The sequence below is a fragment of the Panulirus ornatus genome, chromosome 46 (genome assembly GCF_036320965.1).
Source record: "Panulirus ornatus isolate Po-2019 chromosome 46, ASM3632096v1, whole genome shotgun sequence".
Taxonomy (NCBI): domain Eukaryota; kingdom Metazoa; phylum Arthropoda; class Malacostraca; order Decapoda; family Palinuridae; genus Panulirus; species Panulirus ornatus.
Window position 1 is genome coordinate 27,572,464 of NC_092269.1, and position 23,485 is coordinate 27,595,948.

Below are 23,485 nucleotides of genomic sequence, written 5' to 3' on the forward strand. Positions count from 1 at the left end.
GCGATATACGTATATGTCTGTGTGTGTATATATATGTATACGTTGAGATGTATAGATATGTGTATTTGCGTGTGGACGTGTATGTATATACATGTGTATGTGGGTGGGTTGGGCCATTCTTTTGTCTGTTCCCTTGTGCTACCTCGCTAACGTGGGATACAGCGACAAAGCAAAATAAATAGATAGAATGTGTATATTTATCCCTGGGGATAGGGAAGAAAGAATACTTCCCATGTATTCCCTGCATGTTGTAGAAGGCGACTAAAAGGGGAGGGAGCGGATGGCTGGAAATCCTCCCCTCTTGTTTTTTTTTTTAATTTTCCATAAGAAGGAACAGAGAAGGGGACCAGGTGAGGATATTCCCTCAAAGGCCCAGTCCTCTGTTCTTAACGCTACCTCGCTAACTCGGGAAATAGTGAATAGTATGAAAGAAAGATATATATTTGTTGGAAATGATCAGAATTTTGCATGTGATCAACCATTTTTGTATGAGTCCATGGGGAAATGAAACATGATAAGTTCCCATACACTTACTTATACACATCCCTGGTGATTGGGGAGAAAGAATGCTTCCCACTTATTCCCTGCATCTCGTAGGAGCAGGGGTGCTGGAAATCCTCTCATCATATTTTCTTTATTTTCCAAAAGAAGGAACAGAGAAGGGAGCCAAGTGAGGATATTCTCTCTTAGTCTTAGTCCTCTGTTCTTAACGATACCTCATTGATGCGGAAGATGGTGAGTGTGTATAATGATATATAGCATTAATGGGATGGTCTTGTTAGGGCCTCAGCTGACATAAAAGATGAAAAATTAAAACTTCACCCTGACACATGAAAGCTTTATTTTAAATGGCAATCATGCACTATAGGGTGGTTAGTGTGGTGAATACAAATATTGATTTGTTTTTTCAGTGTAAAATGTATTTCTGGATACATTCATATTGATGGCATCAAGTACTGTAAATGATAATGTAATGTAAAGAACATCACATAAAGTGGTAAAGAATGGCTGTTGTTATGGTGGAGGCCTTTCATCTAAATTTTGTGTATTATCTCTGCTCCAGAATATCCTGTAATCCTATCTATAACGGTATTGATGTTACACTTAGTTTTAGCTACTAAATCTGTATATTTTTTAATGTGATAATCTCTTATTTCATTACAGAACTAGGACTGCAGAGGAATCTTTACCTTAAACTAAGAGATTCTTCAGATGCCAACAAAACCATATTGTAGCAAGATGTCATCAGTACTATTGTTTCGATATTCGTAATGGATGAGAAAATATATGATATGTACAGTGTAAATCACTGGGAACCCTTATTATATTGAATGAGTTATTAGATACAATAAACAAAGCCAAGTCCCTAAAACATGGTGAATGAAAGAGATGATGAGCCCCTCATCTCTGAGGAATCAGAGAGTCATCAGAATATCTTGTGTGTGGATTCCATAGATATCAATAATTCTGCACATCATAGCGAATGCCCTGGAGAAGAGGAGAGGAACAAGGAACAAGGATGCTGCAAAAAGGTGGCACAGGCTCTCCAGGAAATCACAATAGAGCCCATAATTTTCCTCAATGTTTTGGGTTGGACAGTTCAGTCATCAATCTCTACCAATTTGTTGCTCGCAAAGGTAATGGAAGACCTCTTTGACATTTGAATATTTATGCTGCTAAACATATTGCTAGTTTTGTATTATTTGTCCCATAGTTTTGCAGTACTGTGGATATTGGCTATGAATAGAAAAGCATAGCATAGTGGAATGAAGAGTTTTGGAAATTTGTTGAGGAGAAAAAAGTTAAAAGAGCTAGGAAAGAGTGGCTCCATCTTCCGGAAAATAATGATAATGGGGGACAAAGGTTGTAAGCTGTATGGTCATTTGATAGAAAAGTTAAAAAGATGGTGCAGATAGATTAAATGAAGGCAAATGAGGATTGGGGGAGAAAATTGAATGAAAATGTAAAGGATAATAACAAGCTAATTTAGAAGAAAGTAAATAGATATAGAAGATAAGTTTGTATATGGAAAGTGTACTAGACAGGTCTTTAAGACTACTTTTGACAAAGGTTTAAGTTCATTTAAGGTAAGGAAAGAGGAGAATTGGTATTATGGAGAGGAAAAGTTTAGAGGTGAAAAAGATACACTAGAAGAATGGAAAATGTGGGGTTTAGAATGAATGGTGAAGAATGTAGATGAAACTGCTGTTGAGTGGACTCAGAAAGTGTTTGGAGAAGAAAGGGAAACCGATTGTGTACTTGATGAATAGACACAGGTAGCAGTTATTCTATTATATATATATATATATATATATATATATATATATATATATATATATATATATATATATATATTTATATATATATATTTTTTTTTTTGCTTTGTCGCTGTCTCCCGTGTTTGCGAGGTAGCGCAAGGAAACAGACGAAAGAAATGGCCCAACCCACCCCCATACACATGTATATACATACGTCCACACACGCAAATATACATACCTACACAGCTTTCCATGGTTTACCCCAGACGCTTCACATGCCCTGATTCAATCCACTGACAGCACGTCAACCTCGGTATACCACATCGTTCCAATTCACTCTATTCCTTGCCCTCCTTTCACCCTCCTGCATGTTCAGGCCCCGATCACACAAAATCTTTTTCACTCCATCTTTCCACCTCCAATTTGGTCTCCCTCTTCTCCTCGTTCCCTCCACCTCTGACACATATATCCTCTTGCCTCTTGGTCAATCTTTCCTCACTCATTCTCTCCATGTGCCCAAACCATTTCAAAACACCCTCTTCTGCTCTCTCAACCACGCTCTTTTTATTTCCACACATCTCTCTCACCCTCACGTTACTTACTCGATCAAACCACCTCACACCACACATTGTCCTCAAACATCTCATTTCCAGCACATCCATCCTCCTGTGCACAACTCTATCCATAGCCCACGCCTCGCAACCATACAACATTGTTGGAACCACTATTCCTTCAAACATACCCATTTTTGCTTTCCGAGATAGTGTTCTCGACTTCCACACATTCTTCAAGGCTCCCAGAATTTTTGCCCCCTCCCCCACCCTATGATCCACTTCCGCTTCCATGGTTCCATCCGCTGCCAGATCCACTTCCAGATATCTAAAACACTTCACTTCCTCCAGTTTTTGTCCATTCAAACTCACCTCCCAACTGACTTGACCCTCAACCCCACTGTACCTAATAACCTTGCTCTTATTCACATTTACTCTCAACTTTCTTCTTTCACACACTTTACCAAACTCAGTCACCAGCTTCTGCAGTTTCTCACATGAATCAGCCACCAGCGCTGTATCATCAGCAAACAACAACTGACTCACTTCCCAAGCTCTCTCATCCCCAACAGACTTCATACTTGCCCCTCTTTCCAAAACTCTTGCATTCACCTCCCTAACAACCCCATCCATAAACAAATTAAACAACCATGGAGACATCACACACCCCTGCCGCAAACCTACATTCACTGAGAACCAATCACTTTCCTCTTTTCCTACACGTACACATGCCTTACATCCTCGATAAAAACTTTTCACTGCTTCTAACAACTTGCCTCCCACACCATACATTCTTAATACCTTCCACAGAGCATCTCTATCAACTCTATCATATGCCTTCTCCAGATCCATAAATGCTACATACAAATCCATTTGCTTTTCTAAGTATTTCTCACATACATTCTTCAAAGCAAACATATATATATATATATATATATATATATTTATTATACTTGATCTCTGTTTCCCACGTTCATGAGGTAATGCCAGAAAACAGATAAAGAAAGACTCATCCACTCATATGTACTTATATATACATACAAGTTTGGTCACATGGAGAGAATGAGTGAGGGAAGATTGACAAAGAGGATATATGTGTCAGAGGTGGAGGGAATGAGAAGAAGTGGGAGACCAAATTGGAGGTGGAAAGATTGAATGAAAAAGATTTTGAGTGATTGAGGCCTGAACATGTTGGAGGGTGAAAGGCTTGCTAGGAATAGAGTGAATTGGAACGATGTGGTATACCGGGGTCAACGTGCTGTCAATGGATTGAACCAGGGCATGTGAAACATCTGGGCTAAACCATGGGAAGTTTTGTGGGGCCTGGATGTGGAAAGGGAGCTGTGGTTTCGGTGCATTATACATGACAGCTTGAGACTGAGTGTGAACGAATGTGGCCTTTGTTGTCTTTTCCTAGTGTTACCTTGTACACATGCGGGGGAAGGGGTTTGTCATTTCATGTGTAGTGGGGTGGCGACCTGAATGAATAAGGGCAGACAGTATGAATTATGTACATTTGTATATATGTATATGTCTGTGTGTGTATATAGAAGTATACGTTGAGATGGATAGGTATGTATATGTGCATGTGTGGACGTGTCTGTGTATACATGTGTATGTGGGTGGGTTGGGCCATTCTTTCGTCTGCTTCCTTGTACTACTTCGCTAATGCGGGAGATAGCGACAAAGTATAATAAATGAATACATACACGTATATATATATATATATTCTTTTTTCATACTATTCGCCATTTTCTGCATTAGCAAGGTAACGTTAAGAACAGAGGGCTGAGCCTTTGAGGTAAATCCTCACTTGGCCCCCTTCTCTGTTCCCTCTTCTGGAAAATTAAAACATGGCATGTGAAGCATCTGGGGTAAACAATGCAAAGTTTTATAGGGCCTGGATGTGGAAAGGAAGCTGTGGTTTTGGTGCATTATACATGACAGCTAGAGAATGAGTGTGAACGAATGTGGCTTTTGTTGTCTTTTCCTAGTGCTACCTTGTGCGTGTGTGGGGGGAGGGGTTTGTCATTTCATGTGTGGCAGGGTGGCGACGGGAATGAATAAAGGCAGCAAGTATAAATTATCTACGTGTGTATATATGTATATGTTTGTGTATGGATATATGTGTATATGTTGAGATGTATAGGTATGTATATGTGTGTGTGGACGTGGATGTATATGTATGTATGTATGTGGGTGGGTTGGGCCATTCTTTCGTCTGTTTCCTTGTGCTACCTTGCTAGCACGGGAGACAGCGACAAAGTATAATAAATGAATATATATATATATTTTTTTATTTATTTATTTATTTATTTTGCTTTGTCGCTGTCTCCCGCATTTGCGAGGTAGCACAAGGAAACAGACGAAAGAAATGGCCAAACCCACCCCCATACACAATGTATATACATACACGTCCACACACACAAATATACATACCTATACATCTCAATGTACACATATATATACACCCACATACACATACATATATACCCATGCACACAATTCACACTGTCTGCCTTTATTCATTCCCATCGCCACCTCGCCACACATGGAATACCATCCCCCTCCCCCCTCATGTGTGCGAGGTAGCACTAGGAAAAGACAGCAAAGGCCCCATTCGTTCACACTCAGTCTCTAGCTGTCATGCAATAATGCCCGAAACCACAGCTCCCTTTCCACATCCAGGCCCCACACAACTTTCCATGGTTTACCCCAGACGCTTCACATGCCCTGATTCAATCCACTGACAGCACCTCAACCCCGGTATACCACATCGATCCAATTCACTTTATTCCTTGCCCGCCTTTCACCCTCCTGCATGTTCAGGCCCCGATCACACAAAATCTTTTTCACTCCATCTTTCCACCTCCAATTTGGTCTCCCACTTCTCCTTGTTCCCTCCACCTCCGACACATATATCCTCTTGGTCAATCTTTCCTCACTCATTCTCTCCATGTGCCCAAACCATTTCAAAACACCCTCTTCTGCTCTCTCAACCATGCTCTTTTTATTTCCACACATCTCTCTTACCCTTACATTACTTACTCGTTCAAACCACCTCACACCACACATTGTCCTCAAACATCTCATTTCCAGCACATCCACCCTCCTGCGCACAACTCTATCCATAGCCCACACCTTGCAACCATACAACATTGTTGGAACCACTATTCCTTCAAACATACCCATTTTTGCTTTCCGAGATAATGTTCTCGACTTCCACGCATTCTTCAAGGCTCCCAGGATTTTCGCCCCCTCCCCCACCCAATGATTCACTTCCGCTTCCATGGCTCCATCCACTGCCAGATCCACTCCCAGATATCTAAAACACTTTACTTCCTCCAGTTTTTGTCTATTCAAACTTACCTCCCAATTGACTTGACCCTCAACCCTACTGTACCTAATAACCTTGCTCTTATTCACATTTACTCTTAACTTTCTTCTTTCACACACTTTACCAAACTCAGTCACCAGCTTCTGCAGTTTCTCACATGAATCAGCCACCAGCGCTGTATCATCAGCGAACAACAACTGACTCACTTCCCAATCTCTCTCATCCACAACATATATATATATATATATATATATATATATATATATATATATTTTTTTTTTTTTTTTTTTTTTTTTATACTTTGTCGCTGTCTCCCGCGTTTGCGAGGTAGCGCAAGGAAACAGACGAAAGAAATGGCCCAACCCCCCCCCCCCATACACATGTACATACACACGTCCACACACGCAAATATACATACCTACACAGCTTTCCATGGTTTACCCCAGACGCTTCACATGCCTTGCTTCAATCCACTGACAGCACGTCAACCCCTGTATACCACATGACTCCAATTCACTCTATTTCTTGCCCTCCTTTCACCCTCCTGCATGTTCAGGCCCCGATCACACAAAATCTTTTTCACTCCATCTTTCCACCTCCAATTTGGTCTCCCTCTTCTCCTCGTTCCCTCCACCTCCGACACATATATCCTCTTGGTCAATCTCTCCTCACTCATTCTCTCCATGTGCCCAAACCATTTCAAAACACCCTCTTCTGCTCTCTCAACCACGCTCTTTTTATTTCCACACATCTCTCTTACCCTTACGTTACTTACTCGATCAAACCACCTCACACCACACATTGTCCTCAAACATCTCATTTCCAGCACATCCACCCTCCTGCGCACAACTCTATCCATAGCCCACGCCTCGCAACCATACAACATTGTTGGAACCACTATTCCCTCAAACATACCCATTTTTGCTCTCCGAGATAATGTTCTCGACTTCCACACATTTTCAAGGCTCCCAGAATTTTCGCCCCCTCCCCCACCCAATGATCCACTTCCGCTTCCATGGTTCCATCCGCTGACAGATCCACTCCCAGATATCTAAAACACTTTACTTCCTCCAGTTTTTGTCCATTCAAACTTACCTCCCAATTGACTTGACCCTCAACCCTACTGTACCTAATAACCTTGCTCTTATTCACATTTACTCTTAACTTTCTTCTTTCACACACTTTACCAAACTCAGTCACCAGCTTCTGCAGTTTCTCACATGAATCAGCCACCAGCGCTGTATCATCAGCGAACAACAACTGACTCACTTCCCAATCTCTCTCATCCACAACATATATATATATATATATATATATATATATATATATATATATATATATATCATACAAACCTCCAACAGCCAGGATTGAACCTGGGACCCCTGTGCAAGAGGCAGGCATGCTAACCGCTAGGCTATGGGACTGTATAATAGGAAACAACTATTCGAAATACTAAGTACTCGAATACCCTTCATCTCACAGTGGTGAGCAACGGGGTCTATACCAGTTATTTCCGAACAGACGCACATAGCCAGCTGATAGCGTTTTACCGAACCTAACTGTACAACCATGGAGGTATATGAATACGAATAAAGTGCATATGAACGCGCACCTTCATAGAACATACAAACCTCCAACAGCCAGGATCGAACCTGGGACCCCTGTGCAAGAGGCAGGCATGCTAACCGCTAGGCTATGGGAGTGTATAATAGGAAACAACTATTCGAAATACTAAGTACTCGAATGCCCTTTGTCTCACAATGGTGAGCAACAGGGTCTATACCGGTTATACTGAACAGACACACATAGCCAGCTGATAGCGTTTTACCGAACCTAACTGTACAACGCGGAGGTATATGAATACGAATAAAGTGCATATGAACGCGCACCTTCATAGAACATACAAACCTCCAACAGCCAGGATCGAACCCGGGACCCCTGTGCAAGAGGCAGGCATGCTAACCGCTAGGCTATGGGACTGTATAATAGGAAACAACTATTCGAAATGCTAAGTACTCGAATACCCTTCGTCTCACAATGGTGAGCAACGGGGTCTATACCGTATTCTTTCTCCCCTATCCACATGTGAGAAACTACAGAAGCTGGTGACTGAGTTTGGTAAAGTGTGTGAAAGAAGAAAGTTAAGAGTAAATGTGAATAAGAGCAAGGTTATTAGGTACAGTAGGGTTGAGGGTCAAGTCAACTGGGAGGTGAGTTTGAATTGAGAAAAACTGGAGGAAGTGAAGTGTTTTAGATATCTGGGAGTGGATCTGGCAGCGGATGGAACCATGGAAGCGGAAGTGGATCATAGGGTGGGGGAGGGGGCGAAAATTCTGGGAGCCTTGAAGAATGTGTGGAAGTCGAGAACATTATCTCGGAGAACAAAAATGGGTATGTTTGAAGGAATAGTGGTTCCAACAATGTTGTATGGTTGCGAGGCGTGGACTATGGATAGAGTTGTGCGCAGGAGGATGGATGTGCTGGAAATGAGATGTTTGAGGACAATGTGTGGTGTGAGGTGGTTTGATCGAGTAAGTAACGTAAGGGTAAGAGAGATGTATGGAAATAAAAAGAGCGTGGTTGAGAGAGCAGAGGAGGGTGTTTTGAAATGGTTTGGGCACATGGAGAGAATGAGTGAGGAAAGATTGACCAAGAGGATATATGTGTCGGAGGTGGAGGGAACGAGGAGAAGAGGGAGACCAAATTGGAGGTGGAAAGATGGAGTGAAAAAGATTTTGTGTGATCGGGGCCTGAACATGCAGGAGGGTGAGAGGAGGGCAAGGAATAGAGTGAGTTGGAGCGATGTGGTATACCGGGGTTGACGTGCTGTCAGTGGATTGAATCAGGGCATGTGAAGCGTCTGAGGTAAACCATGGAAAGCTGTGTAGGTATGTATATTTGCGTGTGTGGACGTATGTATATACATGTGTATGGGGGTGGGTTGGGCCATTTATTTCGTCTGTTTCCTTGCGCTACCTCGCAAATGCGGGAGACAGCGACAAAGCAAAAAAAAAAAAAAAAATATATATATATATATATATATATATATTTATATATGTGTATATGTGTATGTATATATATGTATGTATATATATATATATATATATATATATATATATATATATATATATATATATATATATATATATATATATATATATATGTATACCTCGCAAACGCGGGAGACAGCGACAAAGTATAATAATATATATATGTATATATATATATATATGTATATGTGTATGTGTATATATATGTATATGTATATATGTATACCTTGGATCCCTGGGGATAGGGGATTAAGAATACTTCCCACGTATTCCCTGCATGTCGTAGAAGGCGACTAAAAGGGGAGGGAGCGGGGGGCTGGAAATCCTCCCCTCTCGTTTTTTTTTCAATTTTCCAAAAGAAGGAACAGAGAATTGGGCCAGGTGAGGGTATTCCCTCAAAGGCCCAGTCCTCTGTTCTTAACGCTACCTCGCTAATGCGGGAAATGGCGAATAGTTTGAAAAAAAAAAAAATATATATATATATATATATTATACATGTCAGCTAGAGACTGAGCGTGAACGAATGTGGCCTTTGTTGTCTTCCTAGCGCTACCTTGCTTACATGCAGGGGAAGGGGGTTGTTATTTCAGGTGTGGCAGGGTGGCGATAGGAATGAATAAGGGCAGACAGTATGAATTATGTACATGTGTATATATGTATATGTCTGTGTGTGCATATATATGTATATGTTGAGATACATAGGTATGTATATGTGCGTGTGTGGACGTGTATGTATATACATGTGTATGTGTGTGGGTTGGGCCATTCTTTCATCTGTTTCCTTGCGCTACCTCGCTAATGCGGGAGACAGCGACAAAGTATAATATATATATATATATATATATATATATATATATATATATATATATATATATATATATATATATATATATATATATATATCTATATATATATATATATATATATATATATATATATATATATATATATATATATATATATCCCTGGGGATAGGGGAGAAAGAATACATCCCACGCATTCCTCACGTGTCGTAGAAGGTGACTAAAGGGGACGGGAGCGGGGGGCCAGAAACCCTCCCCTCCTTGTATTTTAACTTTCTAAAAGGGGAAACAGAAGAAGGAGTCATGCGGGGAGTGCTCATCCTCCTCGAAGGCTCAGATTGGGGTGTCTAAATGTGTGTGGATGTAACCAAGATGAGAAAAAAGGAGAGATAGGTAGTATATTTGAGGAAAGGAACCTGGATGTTTTGGCTCTGAGTGAAACGAAGCTAAAGGGTAAAGGGGAAGAGTGGCTTGAGAATATCTTGGGAGTAAAGTCAGGGGTTAGTGAGAGGACAAGAGCAAGGGAAGGAGTAGCACTACTCCTGAATCAGGAGTTGTGGGAGTATGTGATAGAGTGTAAGAAAGTAAATTCTAGATTGATATGGGTAAAACTGAAAGTTGATGGAGAGAGATGGGTGATTATTGGTGCATATGCACCTGGGCATGAGAAGAAAGATCATGAGAGGCAAGTGTTTTGGGAGCAGCTGAATGAGTGTGTTAGTGGTTTTGATGCACAAGACCGGGTTATAGTGATGGGTGATTTGAATGCAAAGGTGAGTAATGTGGCAGTTGAGGGAATAATTGGTATACATGGAGTGTTCGGTGTTGTAAATGGAAATGGTGAAGAGCTTGTAGATTTATGTGCTGAAAAAGGACTGGTGATTGGGAATACCTGGTTTAAAAAGCGAGATATACATAAGTATACGTATGTAAGTAGGAGTGATGGCCAGAGAGCGTTATTTGATTATGTGTTAATTGATAGACGCACGAAAGAGAGACTTTTAGATGTTAATGTGCTGAGAGGTGCAACTGGAGGGATGTCTGATCATTATCTTGTGGAGGCGAAGGTGAAGATTTGTGGGGGTTTTCAGAAAAGAAGAGAGAATGTTGGGGTGAAAAGAGTGGTGAGAGTAAGTGAGCTTGGGAAGGAGACTTGTTTGAGAAAGTACCAGGAGAGACTGAGTACAGAATGGAAAAAGGTGAGAACAAAGGAGGTAAGGGGAGTGGGGGAGGAATGGGATGTATTTAGGGAAGCAGTGATGGCTTGCGCAAAAGATGCTTGTGGCATGAGAAGCATGGGAGGTGGGTTGATTAGAAAAGGTAGTGAGTTGTGGAATGAAGAAGTAAGATTATTAGTGAAAGAGAAGAGAGAGGCATTTGAATGATTTTTGCAGGGAAAATATGCAAATGAGTGGGAGAGGTATAAAAGAAAGAGGCAGGAAGCCAAGAGAAAGGTGCAAGAGGTGAAAAAGGGGGCAAATGAGAGTTGGGGTGAGAGAGTATCATTAAATTTCAGGGAGAATAAAAAGATGTTCTGGAAGGAGTTAAATAAAGTCTGTAAGACAAGGGAGCAAATGGGAACTTCAGTGAAGGGGGCTAATGGGGAGGTGATAACAAGTAGCGGTGATGTGAGAAGGAGATGGAGTGAGTATTTTGAAGGTTTGTTGAATGTGTTTGATGATAGAGTGGCAGATATAGGGTGTCTTGGTCGAGGTGGTGTGCAAAGTGAGAGGGTTAGGGAAAATGATTTGGTAAATAGAGAAGAGGTAGTAAAAGCTTTACGGAAGATGAAAGCTGGCAAAGCAACAGGTTTGGATGGTATTGCAGTGGAATTTATTAAAAAAGGGGGTGACTGTATTATTGACTGGTTGGTAAGGTTATTTAATGTATGTATGACTCATGGTGAGGTGCGTGAGGATTGGCGGAATGCTTGCATAGTGCCATTGTACAAAGGCAAAGGGGATAAGAGTGAGTGCTCAAATTACAGAGGTATAAGTTTGTTGAGTATTCCTGGTAAATTATATGGGAGGGTATTGATTGAAAGGGTGAAGGCATGTACAGAGCATCAGATTGGGGAAGAGCAGTGTGGTTTCAGAAGTGGTAGAGGATGTGTGGATCAGGTGTTTGCTTTGAAGAATGTATGTGAGAAATACTTAGAAAAACAAATGGATTTGTATGTAGCATTTACGGATCTGGAGAAGGCATATAATAGAGTTGATAGAGATGCTCTGTGGAAGGTTTTAAGAATATATGTTGTGCGAGGCAAGTTGTTAGAAGCAGTGAAAAGTTTTTATCGAGGATGTAAGGCATGTGTACGTGTAGGAAGAGAGGAAAGTGATTGGTTCTCAGTGAATGTACGTTTGCGGCAGGGGTGTGTGATGTCTCCATGGTTGTTTAATTTGTTTATGGATGGGGTTGCTAGGGAGATGAATGCAAGAGGTTTGGAAAGAGGGGCAAGTATGCAGTCTGTTGTGGATGAGAGAGCTTGGGAAGTGAGTCAGTTATTGTTCGCTGATGATACAGCACTGGTGACTGATTCATGTAAGAAACTGCAGAAGCTGGTGACTGCGTTTGGTAAAGCATGTGAAAGAAGAAAGTTAAGAGTAAATGTGAATAAGAGCAAGGTTATTAGGTACAGTAGTGTTGAGGGTCAAGTCAATTGGGAGGTAGGTTTGAATGGAGAAAAACTGGAGGAAGTAAAGTGTTTTAGATATCTGGGAGTGGATCAGGCAGCGGATGGAATCATGGAAGTGGAAGTAAATCATAGGGTGGGGGAGGGGGCGAAAATTCTGAGAGCGTTGAAGAATGTGTGGAAGTCAAGAACATTATCTCGGAAAGCAAAAATGGGTATGTTTGAAGGAATAGTGGTTCCAACAATGTTGTATGGTTGCGAGGTGTGGGTTATGGATAGAGTTGTGCTCAGGAGGATGGATGTGCTGGAAATGAGATGTTTGAGGACAATGTGTGGTGTGAGGTGGTTTGATCGAGTAAGTAATGTAAGGGTAAGAGAGATGTGTGGAAATAAAAAGAGTGTGGTTGAGAGAGCAGAAGAGGGTGTTTTGAAATGGTTTGGGCACATGGAGAGAATGAGTGAGGAAAGATTGACCAAGAGGATATATGTGTTGGAGGTGGATGGAACGAGGAGAAGTGGGAGACCAAATTGGAGGTGGAAAGATGGAGTGAAAAAGATTTTGTGTGGTCGGGGCCTGAACATGCAGGAGGGTGAAAGGAGGGGAAGGAATAGAGTGAATTGGATCGATGTGGTATACCGGGGTTGATGTGCTTTCAGTAGGTTGAATCAGGGCATGTGAAGCGTCTGGGGCAGACCATGGAAAGCTGTGTAGGTATGTATATGTGTGTGTGGACGTATGTATATACATGTGTGTGGGGGTGGGTTGGGCCATTTCTTTCGTCTGTTTCCTTGTGCTACCTCGCAAACGCGGGAGACAAAAAAAAAAAAAAATATATATATATATATATATATATATATATATATATATATATATATATATATATTGGAAAGGATCACAATTTTGCACGTGATCAAGATATTCCTATGAGTCCACGGGGAAAATGAAACACGAAAAGTTCCCAAGTGCACTTTCGTGTAATAATCATATCATCAGGGGAGACACAAGAGAGAAATATAACAGTCAGTTGATATACATCGAAGAAAAGAAACTAGGACGCCATTTGGTAAACATGTTTACCAAATGGCGTCCTAGCTTCACATGCCCAGATTCAATCCACTGACAGCACGTCAACCCCGGTATACCACATCGATCCAATTCACTCTATTCCTTGCCCTTCTTTCACCCTCCTGCATGTTCAGGCCCCGATCACACAAAATCTTTTTCATTCGGTCTTTCCACCTCCTATTTGGTCTCCCACTTCTCCTCGTTCCCTCCACCTCCGACACATATATCCTCTTGGTCAATCTTTCCTCACTCTTTCTCTCCATGTGCCCAAACCATTTCAAAACACCCTCTTCTGCTCTCTCAACCATGCTCTTTTTATTTCCTCACATCTCTCTTACCCTTACATTACTTACTCGATCAAACTACCTCACACCACACATTGTCCTCAAACATCTCATTTCCAGCACATCCATCCTCCTGCGCACAACTCTATCCATAGCCCACGTCTCGCAACCATACAACATTGTTGGAACCACTATTCCTTCAAACATACCCATTTTTGCTTTCTGAGATAATGTTCTCGACTTCCACACATTCTTCAAGGCTCCCAGAATTTTCGCCCCCTCCCCCACCCTATGATTCACTTCCACTTCCATAGTTCCATCCGCTGCCAGATCCACTCCCAGATATCTAAAACACTTTACTTCCTCCAGTTTCTCTCCATTCAAACTTACCTCCCAACTGACTTGACCCTCAACCCTACTGTACCTAATAACCTTGCTCTTATTCACATTTACTCTTAACTTTCTTCTTTCACACACTTTACCAAACTCAGTCACTAGCTTCTGCAGTTTCTCACATGAATCAGCCACCAGCGCTGTATCATCAGCGAACAACAACTGACTCACTTCCCAAGCTCTCTCATCCCCAACAGACTTCATACTTGCCCCTCTTTCCAAAACTCTTGCATTTACCTCCCTAACAACCCCATCCATAAACAAATTAAACAACCATGGAGACATCACACACCCCTGCCGCAAACCTACATTCACTGAGAACCAATCACTTTCCTCTCTTCCTACACGTACACATGCCTTACATCCTCGATAAAAACTTTTCACTGCTTCTAACAACTTTCCTCCCACACCATATATTCTTAATACCTTCCACAGAGCATCTCTATCAACTCTATCATATGCCTTCTCCAGATCCATAAATGCTACATACAAATCCATTTGCTTTTCTAAGTATTTCTCACATACATTCTTCAAAGCAAACACCTGATCCACACATCCTCTACCACTTCTGAAACCACACTGCTCTTCCCCAATCTGATGCTCTGTACATGCCTTCACCCTCTCAATCAATACCCTCCCATATAATTTACCAGGAATACTCAACAAACTTATACCTCTGTAATTTGAGCACTCACTCTTATCCCCTTTGCCTTTGTACAATGGCACTATGCACGCATTCCGCCAATCCTCAGGCACCTCACCATGAGTCATACATACATTAAATAACCTTACCAACCAGTCAACAATACAGTCACCCCCTTTTTTAATAAATTCCACTGCAATACCATCCAAGCCTGCTGCCTTGCCGGCTTTCATCTTCCGCAAAGCTTTCACTACCTCTTCTCTGTTTACCAAATCATTTTCCCTAACCCTCTCACTTTGCACACCACTTCGACCAAAACACCCTATATCTGCCACTCTATCATCAAACACATTCAACAAACCTTCAAAATACTCACTCCATCTCCTTCTCACATCACCACTACTTGTTATCACCTCCCCATTTGCGCCCTTCACTGAAGTTCCCATTTGCTCCCTTGTCTTACGCACTTTATTTACCTCCTTCCAGAACATCTTTTTATTCTCCCTAAAATTTAATGATACTCTCTCCCCCCAACTCTCATTTGCCCTTTTTTTCACCTCTTGCACCTTTCTCTTGACCTCCTGTCTCTTTCTTTTATACATCTCCCACTCAATTGCATTTTTTCCCTGCAAAAATCGTCCAAATGCCTCTCTCTTCTATATATATATATATATATATATATATATATATATATATATATATATATATATATATATATATATACATATGTTTATTATCCCTGGTGATAGGGGAGAAAGAATACTTCCCACGTATTCCCTGCGTGTCGTAGAAGGCGACTTAAAGGGAAGGGAGCGGGGGGCTGGAAATCCTCCCCTCTCGTTTTTTTTTTCATTTTCCAAAAGAAGGAACAGAGAAGGGGGCCAGGTGAGGATATTCCCTCAAAGGCCCAGTCCTCTGTTCTTAACGCTACCTCGCTATCGCGGGAAATGGCGAATAGTATGAAAAAAAAAAAAAATATATATATATTTATTTATTTATTTATTTGTTATACTTTGGCGCTGTCTCCCGTGTTAGTGAGGTAGCACAAGGAAACATACAAAAGAATGGCCCAACCCACCCACATACACATGTATATACATACACATCCACACACACGCATATACATACCTATACATCTCAATGTATACATATATATACACACACACACACAGACATATATATATATATATATATATATATATATATATATATATATTTTTACAAGTCAATTGGGAGGTAAGTTTGAATGGAGAAAAACTGGAGGAAGTAAAGTGTTTTAGATATCTGGGAGTGGATCTGGCAGCAGATGGAACCATGGAAGCGGAAGTGGATCATAGGGTGGGGGAGATGGCGAAAGTTCTGGGAGCCTTGAAGAATGTGTGGAAGTCGAGAACATTATCTCGGAAAGCAAAAATGGGTATGTTTTAAGGAATAGTGGTTCCAACAATGTTGTATGGTTGCGAGGCGCGGGCTATGGATAGAGTTGTGCACAGGAGGATGGATGTGCTGGAAATGAGATGTTTGAGGACAATGTGTGGTGTGAGGTGGTTTGATTGAGTAAGTAACGTAAGGGTAAGAGATATGTGTGGAAATAAAAAGAGCATGGTTGAGAGAGCAGAAAAGGGTTTTTTGAAATGGTTTGGGCACATGGAGAGAATGAGTGAGGAAAGATTGACCAAGAGGATATATGTGTTGGAGGTGGAGGGAACGAGGAGAAGTGGGAGACCAAAGTGGAGGTGGAAAGATGGAGTGAAAAAGATTTTGAGTGATCGGGGCCTGAACATGCAGGAGGGTGAAAGGAGGGCAAGGAATAGAGTGAATTGGATCGATGTGGTATACCGGGGTTGACGTGCTGTCAGTGGGTTGAATCAGGGCATGTGACGCGTCTGGGGTAAACCATGGAAAGCTGTGTAGGTATGAATATTTGCGTGTGTGGACGTATGTATATACATGTGTATGGGGGTGGGTTGGGCCATTTCTTTCGTCTGTTTCCTTGCGCTACCTCGCAAACGTGGGAGACAGCGAGAAAGCAAAAAAAAAAAAAAAAACATTTTACATAATTCACACTGTCTGCCCTTATACATTTCCGTCCCCACCCCGCCACACATGAAATGAAAACCCCCTTTCCCCGCATGTACGCTGGGTAGTCCTAGGAAAAGACAACAAAGGACACTGTTCACACTCATTCTCTAGCTCTCATATATGATGCACCGAAAGCACAGCTCTCTTTCCACATCCAGGCCACACAAAACTTTCCATGGTTTACCCCAGATGCTTCACATGCCCTGGTTCAATCCATTGACAGCACGTCGACCCCGGTATACCACATCGTTCCAGCTCACTGTATTCCATGCACGCCTTAAACGCTCCTGCATATTTAGACTCCAATCACTCAAAATCTTTTCGACTCCATTTTTCCTACTCCAATTTGCTCTTCCACTTCTCCTTGTTACCTCCATCTCTGACACATAAATCCTCTTTGTCAATCTTTCCTCACTCTTTCTCTCCATGTGACCAAACCATTTCAAAACACCCTCTTCTGCTCTCTCAACCACACTCCTTTTATTACCACACATCTCTCTTACCCTTTCATTGCTTATTCGATCAAACCTCCTCACACCACATATTGTCCTCAAACAACTCATTTCCAGCACATCCACCTTCCTTTGCACAACTGTATCTATAGCCCATGCCTCGCAACCAAATAACATTGTTGGAACATCTATTCCTTCAAACATACCCATTTATGCTTTCCAAGATAACGTTCTCGAATTCCACACATTTTTCAATGCTCTCAGAATTTTGCCCCCTCCCCCAACCTATGATTCACTTCAGCTTTTTTGGTTCCATCTGCTGCCAAATCCATTCCCAGATGTCTAAAACACTTCACTTCCTCCAGTTTTTCTCCATTCAAACTAACCTCCCTATTGACTTGTCCCTCAGCCCCTCTGTACCTAATAACCTTACTCTTATTCACATTTACTCTCAGCTTTCTTCTTTCACACACTTTACCAAACTCAGTCACCAGCTTCTGCAGTTTCTCACCCGAATCAGCCACCAGCACTGTATCATCAGCAAACAAGAGCTGACTCACTTTCCATGATCTCTCATCCACAATAGACTGTATATTTGCCCCTCTTTCCAAAACTCTTGGATTCACGTACCTAATAGCTCCATCCATAAACAAATTAAACAACCATGGACACATCCCGCACCCCTGCCGCAAACCAAAATTCACTGAAAACCAATTACTTTCCTCTCTTTCTACACGTACACATGCCTTACATCCTCGATAAAAACTTTTCACTGCTTCTAACAACTTGCCTCCCACACCATATATTCTTAATACCTTCCACAGAGCATCTCTATCAACTCTATCATATGCCTTCTCCAGATCCATAAATGCTACATACAAATCCATTTGCTTTTCTAAGTATTTCTCACATACATTCTTCAAAGCAAACACCTGATCCACGCATCCTCTACCACCTCTGAAACCACACTGCTCTTCCCCAATCTGATGCTCTGTACATGCCTTCCCCATCTCAATCAATACCCTCCAATATAATTTACCAGGAATACTCAACAAACTTATACCTCTGTAATTTGAGCACTCACTCCTATCCCCTTTGCCTTTGTATCATGGCACTATGCAAGCACTCCGCCATTCCTCAGGCACCTCACCATGAGTCATACATACATTGAATAACCTAACCAACCAGTTAGGAATACAGTCACTCCCTTTTTTAATAAACTCCACTGCAATACCATCCAAACCTTCTGCCTTGCCGGCTTTCATCTTTCGCATAGCTTTTACTACCTCTTCTCTGTCTACCAAATCATTCTCCCTAGCCCTCTCACTTTGCGCACCACCTCGACCAAAACACCCTATATCTGCCACTCTATCATCAAACACATTCAACAAACCCTCAAAATATTTACTCCATCTCCTTCTCACATCACCACTACTTGTTATCACCTCCCCATTTGCCCCTTCACTGAAGTTCCCGTTTGTTCCCTTGTCTTACGCACTTTATTTACCTTTTTCCAAAACATCTTTTTATTCTCCCTAAAATTTAATGATTCTCTCTCACTCCAACTCTCATTTGCCCTCTTTTTCATTTCTTGCACCTTTCGCTTGACCTCCTGCCTCATTCTTTTATGCATCTCAAAGTCATTTGCATTATTTCCCTTCAAAAATCGTCCAAATGCCTCTCTCTTTTTTTTCACTAATAATCTTACCTCTTCATCCCACCACTCACTCCCTTCTCTGACCTGCCCACCTCCCACGCTTCTCATGCTACAAACATCTTTTGCGCAAGCCATCACTGCTTCCCTAAATACATCCCATTCCTCCCCCACTCCCCTTACGTCCTTTGTTCTCACCTTTTTCCATTCTGTAATCAGGGTTTCCTGGTACTTCCTCACACAAGTCTCCTTTACAAGCTCACTTACTCTCACCACTCTCTACACCCCAGTATTCTTTCTTGTTTTCTGAAAACCTCGACAAATCTTCACCTTTACCTCCACAAGATAAGGATCAGACATCCCTCCAGTTGCACCTCTCAGCACATTAACATCCAAAAGTCTCTCTTTCGCGCGCTTATCAATTAACACATAATCCAATAACGCTCTCTGGCCATCTCTCCTACTTACATACGTATACTTATGTATATCTCACTTTTTAAACCAGGTATTCCCAATCACCAGTTCTTTTTCAACACATAAATCTATAATCTCTTCACCATTTCCATTTACAACACTAAGCACCCCATGTACACCAATTATTCCCTTAAGTGCCACATTACTCTCCTCTGCATTCAAAGCACCCATCACTATAACCCGGTTTCGTGTATCAAAACTACTAACACACTCACTCAACTGCTCCCAATATACTTGCCTCTCATGATCTTTCTTTTGAAGACCAAGTCCATATGCACCAATAATCACCCATCTCTCTCCATCCACATTCAGTTTTACCCATATGAATCTAGAGTTTACTTTCTTGCACTCTATCACATACTCCCACCACTCCTGTTTCAGGAGTAGTGCTACTCCTTCCTTTGCTCTTGTCCTTTCACTAACCCCTGACTTTACTCCCAGGACATTCCCAAACCACTCATCCCCTTTACCTCTGATCTTCATTTCACTCAGAGCCAAAACATCCAGGTTCCTTTCCTCAAACATACTACCTATCTCTCCTTTTTTCTCATCTTGGTTATATCCACACACATTAAGACACCCCAGTCTGAGCCTTCGAGGAGGATGATCACTCCCTTCGTTACTCATATATATTTATTTATTTATTTATTTATTTATATATTTATTATACTTTGTCGCTGTGTCCCGCGTTAGCGAGGGAGCGCAAGGATACAGACAAAAGAATGGCCCAACCCACCCACATACACATGTATATACATACACGTCCTCACACGCACATATACACATGTATATCATCTCATCGTATACATATATACACACTCAGACATATACATATATACACATGTACATAATTTATACTGTCTGCCCTTATTCATTCCCGTCGCCACCCCGCCGTACATGAAATGACAACCCCTTACCCCCGCATGTGCATGAGGTAGCACTAGGAAATGACAACAAAGGCCACATTCATTCACACTCAGTCTCCAGCTGTCATGTATAATGCTCCGACACCACAGCTCCCTTTCCACATCCAGGCCCCACAGAATTTTCCATGGTTTACCCCAGACGCTTGACATGCTTTGGTTCAATCCATTGACAGCACGTCGACCCCGGTATACCACATCGTTCCAATTCACTCTATTCCTTGCACGCCTTTCACCCTCCTGCATGTTCAGGCCCCAATCACTCAAAATCTTTTTCACTCCATCCTTCCACCTTCAGTTTGGTCTCCCACTTCTCCTCGTTCCCTCCACTTCTGACTCATAAAGCCTCTTCGTCAATCTTTCCTCACTCATTCTCTGTATTTGACCAAACCCTTTCAAAACACCCTCTTCTGCTCTCTCAACCACACTCTTTTTATTACCACACATCTCAATTATTTTTTCATTACTTACTCGATCAAACCACCTCCCACCACATATTGTCCTCAAATATCTCATTTCCAACACATCCAACCTCCTCCTCACAACTCTATCTACCGCCCTTGCCTCACAACCATATAACATTGTTGGAACCACTATTCCTTCAAACATACCCATTTTTCCTTTTTGAGATAATGTTCTTGCCTTCCACACATTTTTCAATGCTTCCAGAACTTTCGCCACCTCCCGCACCTTGTGACTCACTTCCGCTTCCATGGTTCCATCCGCTGCCAAATCCACTCCCAGATATCTGAAACACTTCACTTCCTTCAGTTTTTCTCCATTCAAACTTATACCTCCCAATTGACTTATCCCTCAATCCTTCTGCACCTAATAACCTTGCTCTTATTCACATTTACTCTCAGCTTTCTTCTTTCACACACTTTACCAAACTCAGTTACAAGCTTCTGCAGTTTCTCACACGAATCAGTCAGCAGCGTTGTATCATCAGCGAACAGCAACTGACTCACTTCCCAAGCTCTCTCATCCACAACAGACTGCATACTTGCCCCTCTTTCCAAAGCTGTTGCATTCACCTCCTAACAACCCCATCCATTAACAAATTAAACAACCATGGAGACATCACCCACCCCTGCCGCAAACCGACATTCACTGAGAACCAATCACTTTCCTCTCTTGACACTCACATACATCCCTTACATCCTCGATAAAAACTTTTCACTGCCTCTAACATCTTGCCTCCCACACCATATATTCTTGATACCTTCTACAGAGCATCTCTGTCAACTCTGTCATATGCCTTCTCCAGATCCATAAATGCTACATACAAATCCATTTGTTTTTCTAAGTATTTCTCACATACATTCTTCAAAGGAAACACCTGATCCTTGCATCCTCTACCACTTCTGAAGCCACACTGCTCTTCCCCAATCTGATGCTCTGTACATGCCTTCACCCTCTCAGTCAATACCCTCCTATATATTTTCCCAGGAATGCTCAACAGTCTTATACCTCTGTCATTTGAGCACCCACCTTTATCCCCTTTGCCTTTGTACAATGGCACTATGCATGCATTTGGCCAATCCTCAGGCACTTAGCATGAGTCATACATACATTAAATAACCTTACCAACCAGTCAACAACACAGTCACCCCCTTTTTTTTAATAAGTTCCACTATCTCCCGCTTTTGCGGGGTAGCGCATGGAAACAGACGAAAGAATGGCCCAACCCACCCAAATACACGTGTATACATAACCGTCCACAACTGCATATATACATACCTGTATATTTCAACATATACATACCTTTACATACACAGAGATATACATATATATATATATATATACACACGTACATATTCATATTTGCTGCCTTCATCCATTTCTGTTGCCACTCCGCCACACCAGAAATTGCACCCCCTCCCCACATGCGCATGTGCGAGGTAGCGCTAGGAAAAGAACATAGGACACATTCATTCAACTCAATGTCTAGCTGTCTTGTGTAATGCACTGAAACCACATCTTCCTTTCCACTTCCCGGCCCCACGAAACTTTCCATTGTTAACTATAGACACTTATCATGTCCTGGTTCAATCCATTGACAGCACTTCAACCTCAGTATACCACATCGATCCAGTTCACTCTATTCCTTGCACGCCTTTCATCCCCCTGTATGTTCAGGCCCCGATCACTCAAAATCTTTGTCACTCCATCCTTCTACCTCCAATTTGGTCTCCCATTTCTCTCATTCCCTCTACCTCTGACACATATTTCCTCTTTGTCAATCTTTCCTCACTCATTCTTTCCATGTGACCAAACAATTTCAACACACCCTCTTCTGCTCTCTCAGCCACACTCTTTTTATTACCACACATCTCTCTTACCCTTTCATTACTTACTCGGTCAAACCACCTCATACCACATATTGTCTTCGAACATCTCATATCCAGCACATCCACCCTCCTCCACACAACCATATCTATAGCCCATGCCTCGCAACCATATAACTTTGTTGAAACCACTATTCCTTCAAAGATACCCATTTTTGCTCTCCGAGATAACGTTCTGGCCTTCAACACATTCTTCAACACTCCCAGAACCTATGCCCCCTCCCCTACCCTGTAACTCACTTTCGCTTCCATGGTTCCATCTGCTGCTAAATCCACTCCCAGATATCTGAAACACTTCACTTCCTCCAGTTTTTCTCCATTCAAATTTACTTCTCAATTAACTTGTCCCTCAACCCTGAACCTAATAACCTTGCTCTTATTCACATTTATTTTCAACTTTCTCCTTTCACACACTTTTCCAAACTCAGTCACCAACTTTTGCAGTTTCTCACTCGAATCAGCTACTAGAGCTGTATCATTGATGAACAACAACTGACTCACTTCCCAGCTCCTCTCATCCCCAACAGATCTGCAT

General features: G+C 41.8%; 1 protein-coding gene across 1 annotated transcript in view; it reads left to right on the forward strand.

Moving 5' to 3' along the window:
- LOC139763164 (proton-coupled folate transporter-like) overlaps window positions 1–23,485 on the forward strand; it is a 235,165-nt gene that overhangs the window by 12,159 nt on the left and 199,521 nt on the right. The window contains exon 2 of the mRNA XM_071688875.1: window positions 1,165–1,637. Within this exon, the coding sequence (XP_071544976.1) occupies window positions 1,374–1,637 (264 nt within the window). The 5' untranslated portion in view covers window positions 1,165–1,373. The remainder of the gene's footprint in view (window positions 1–1,164; window positions 1,638–23,485) is intronic.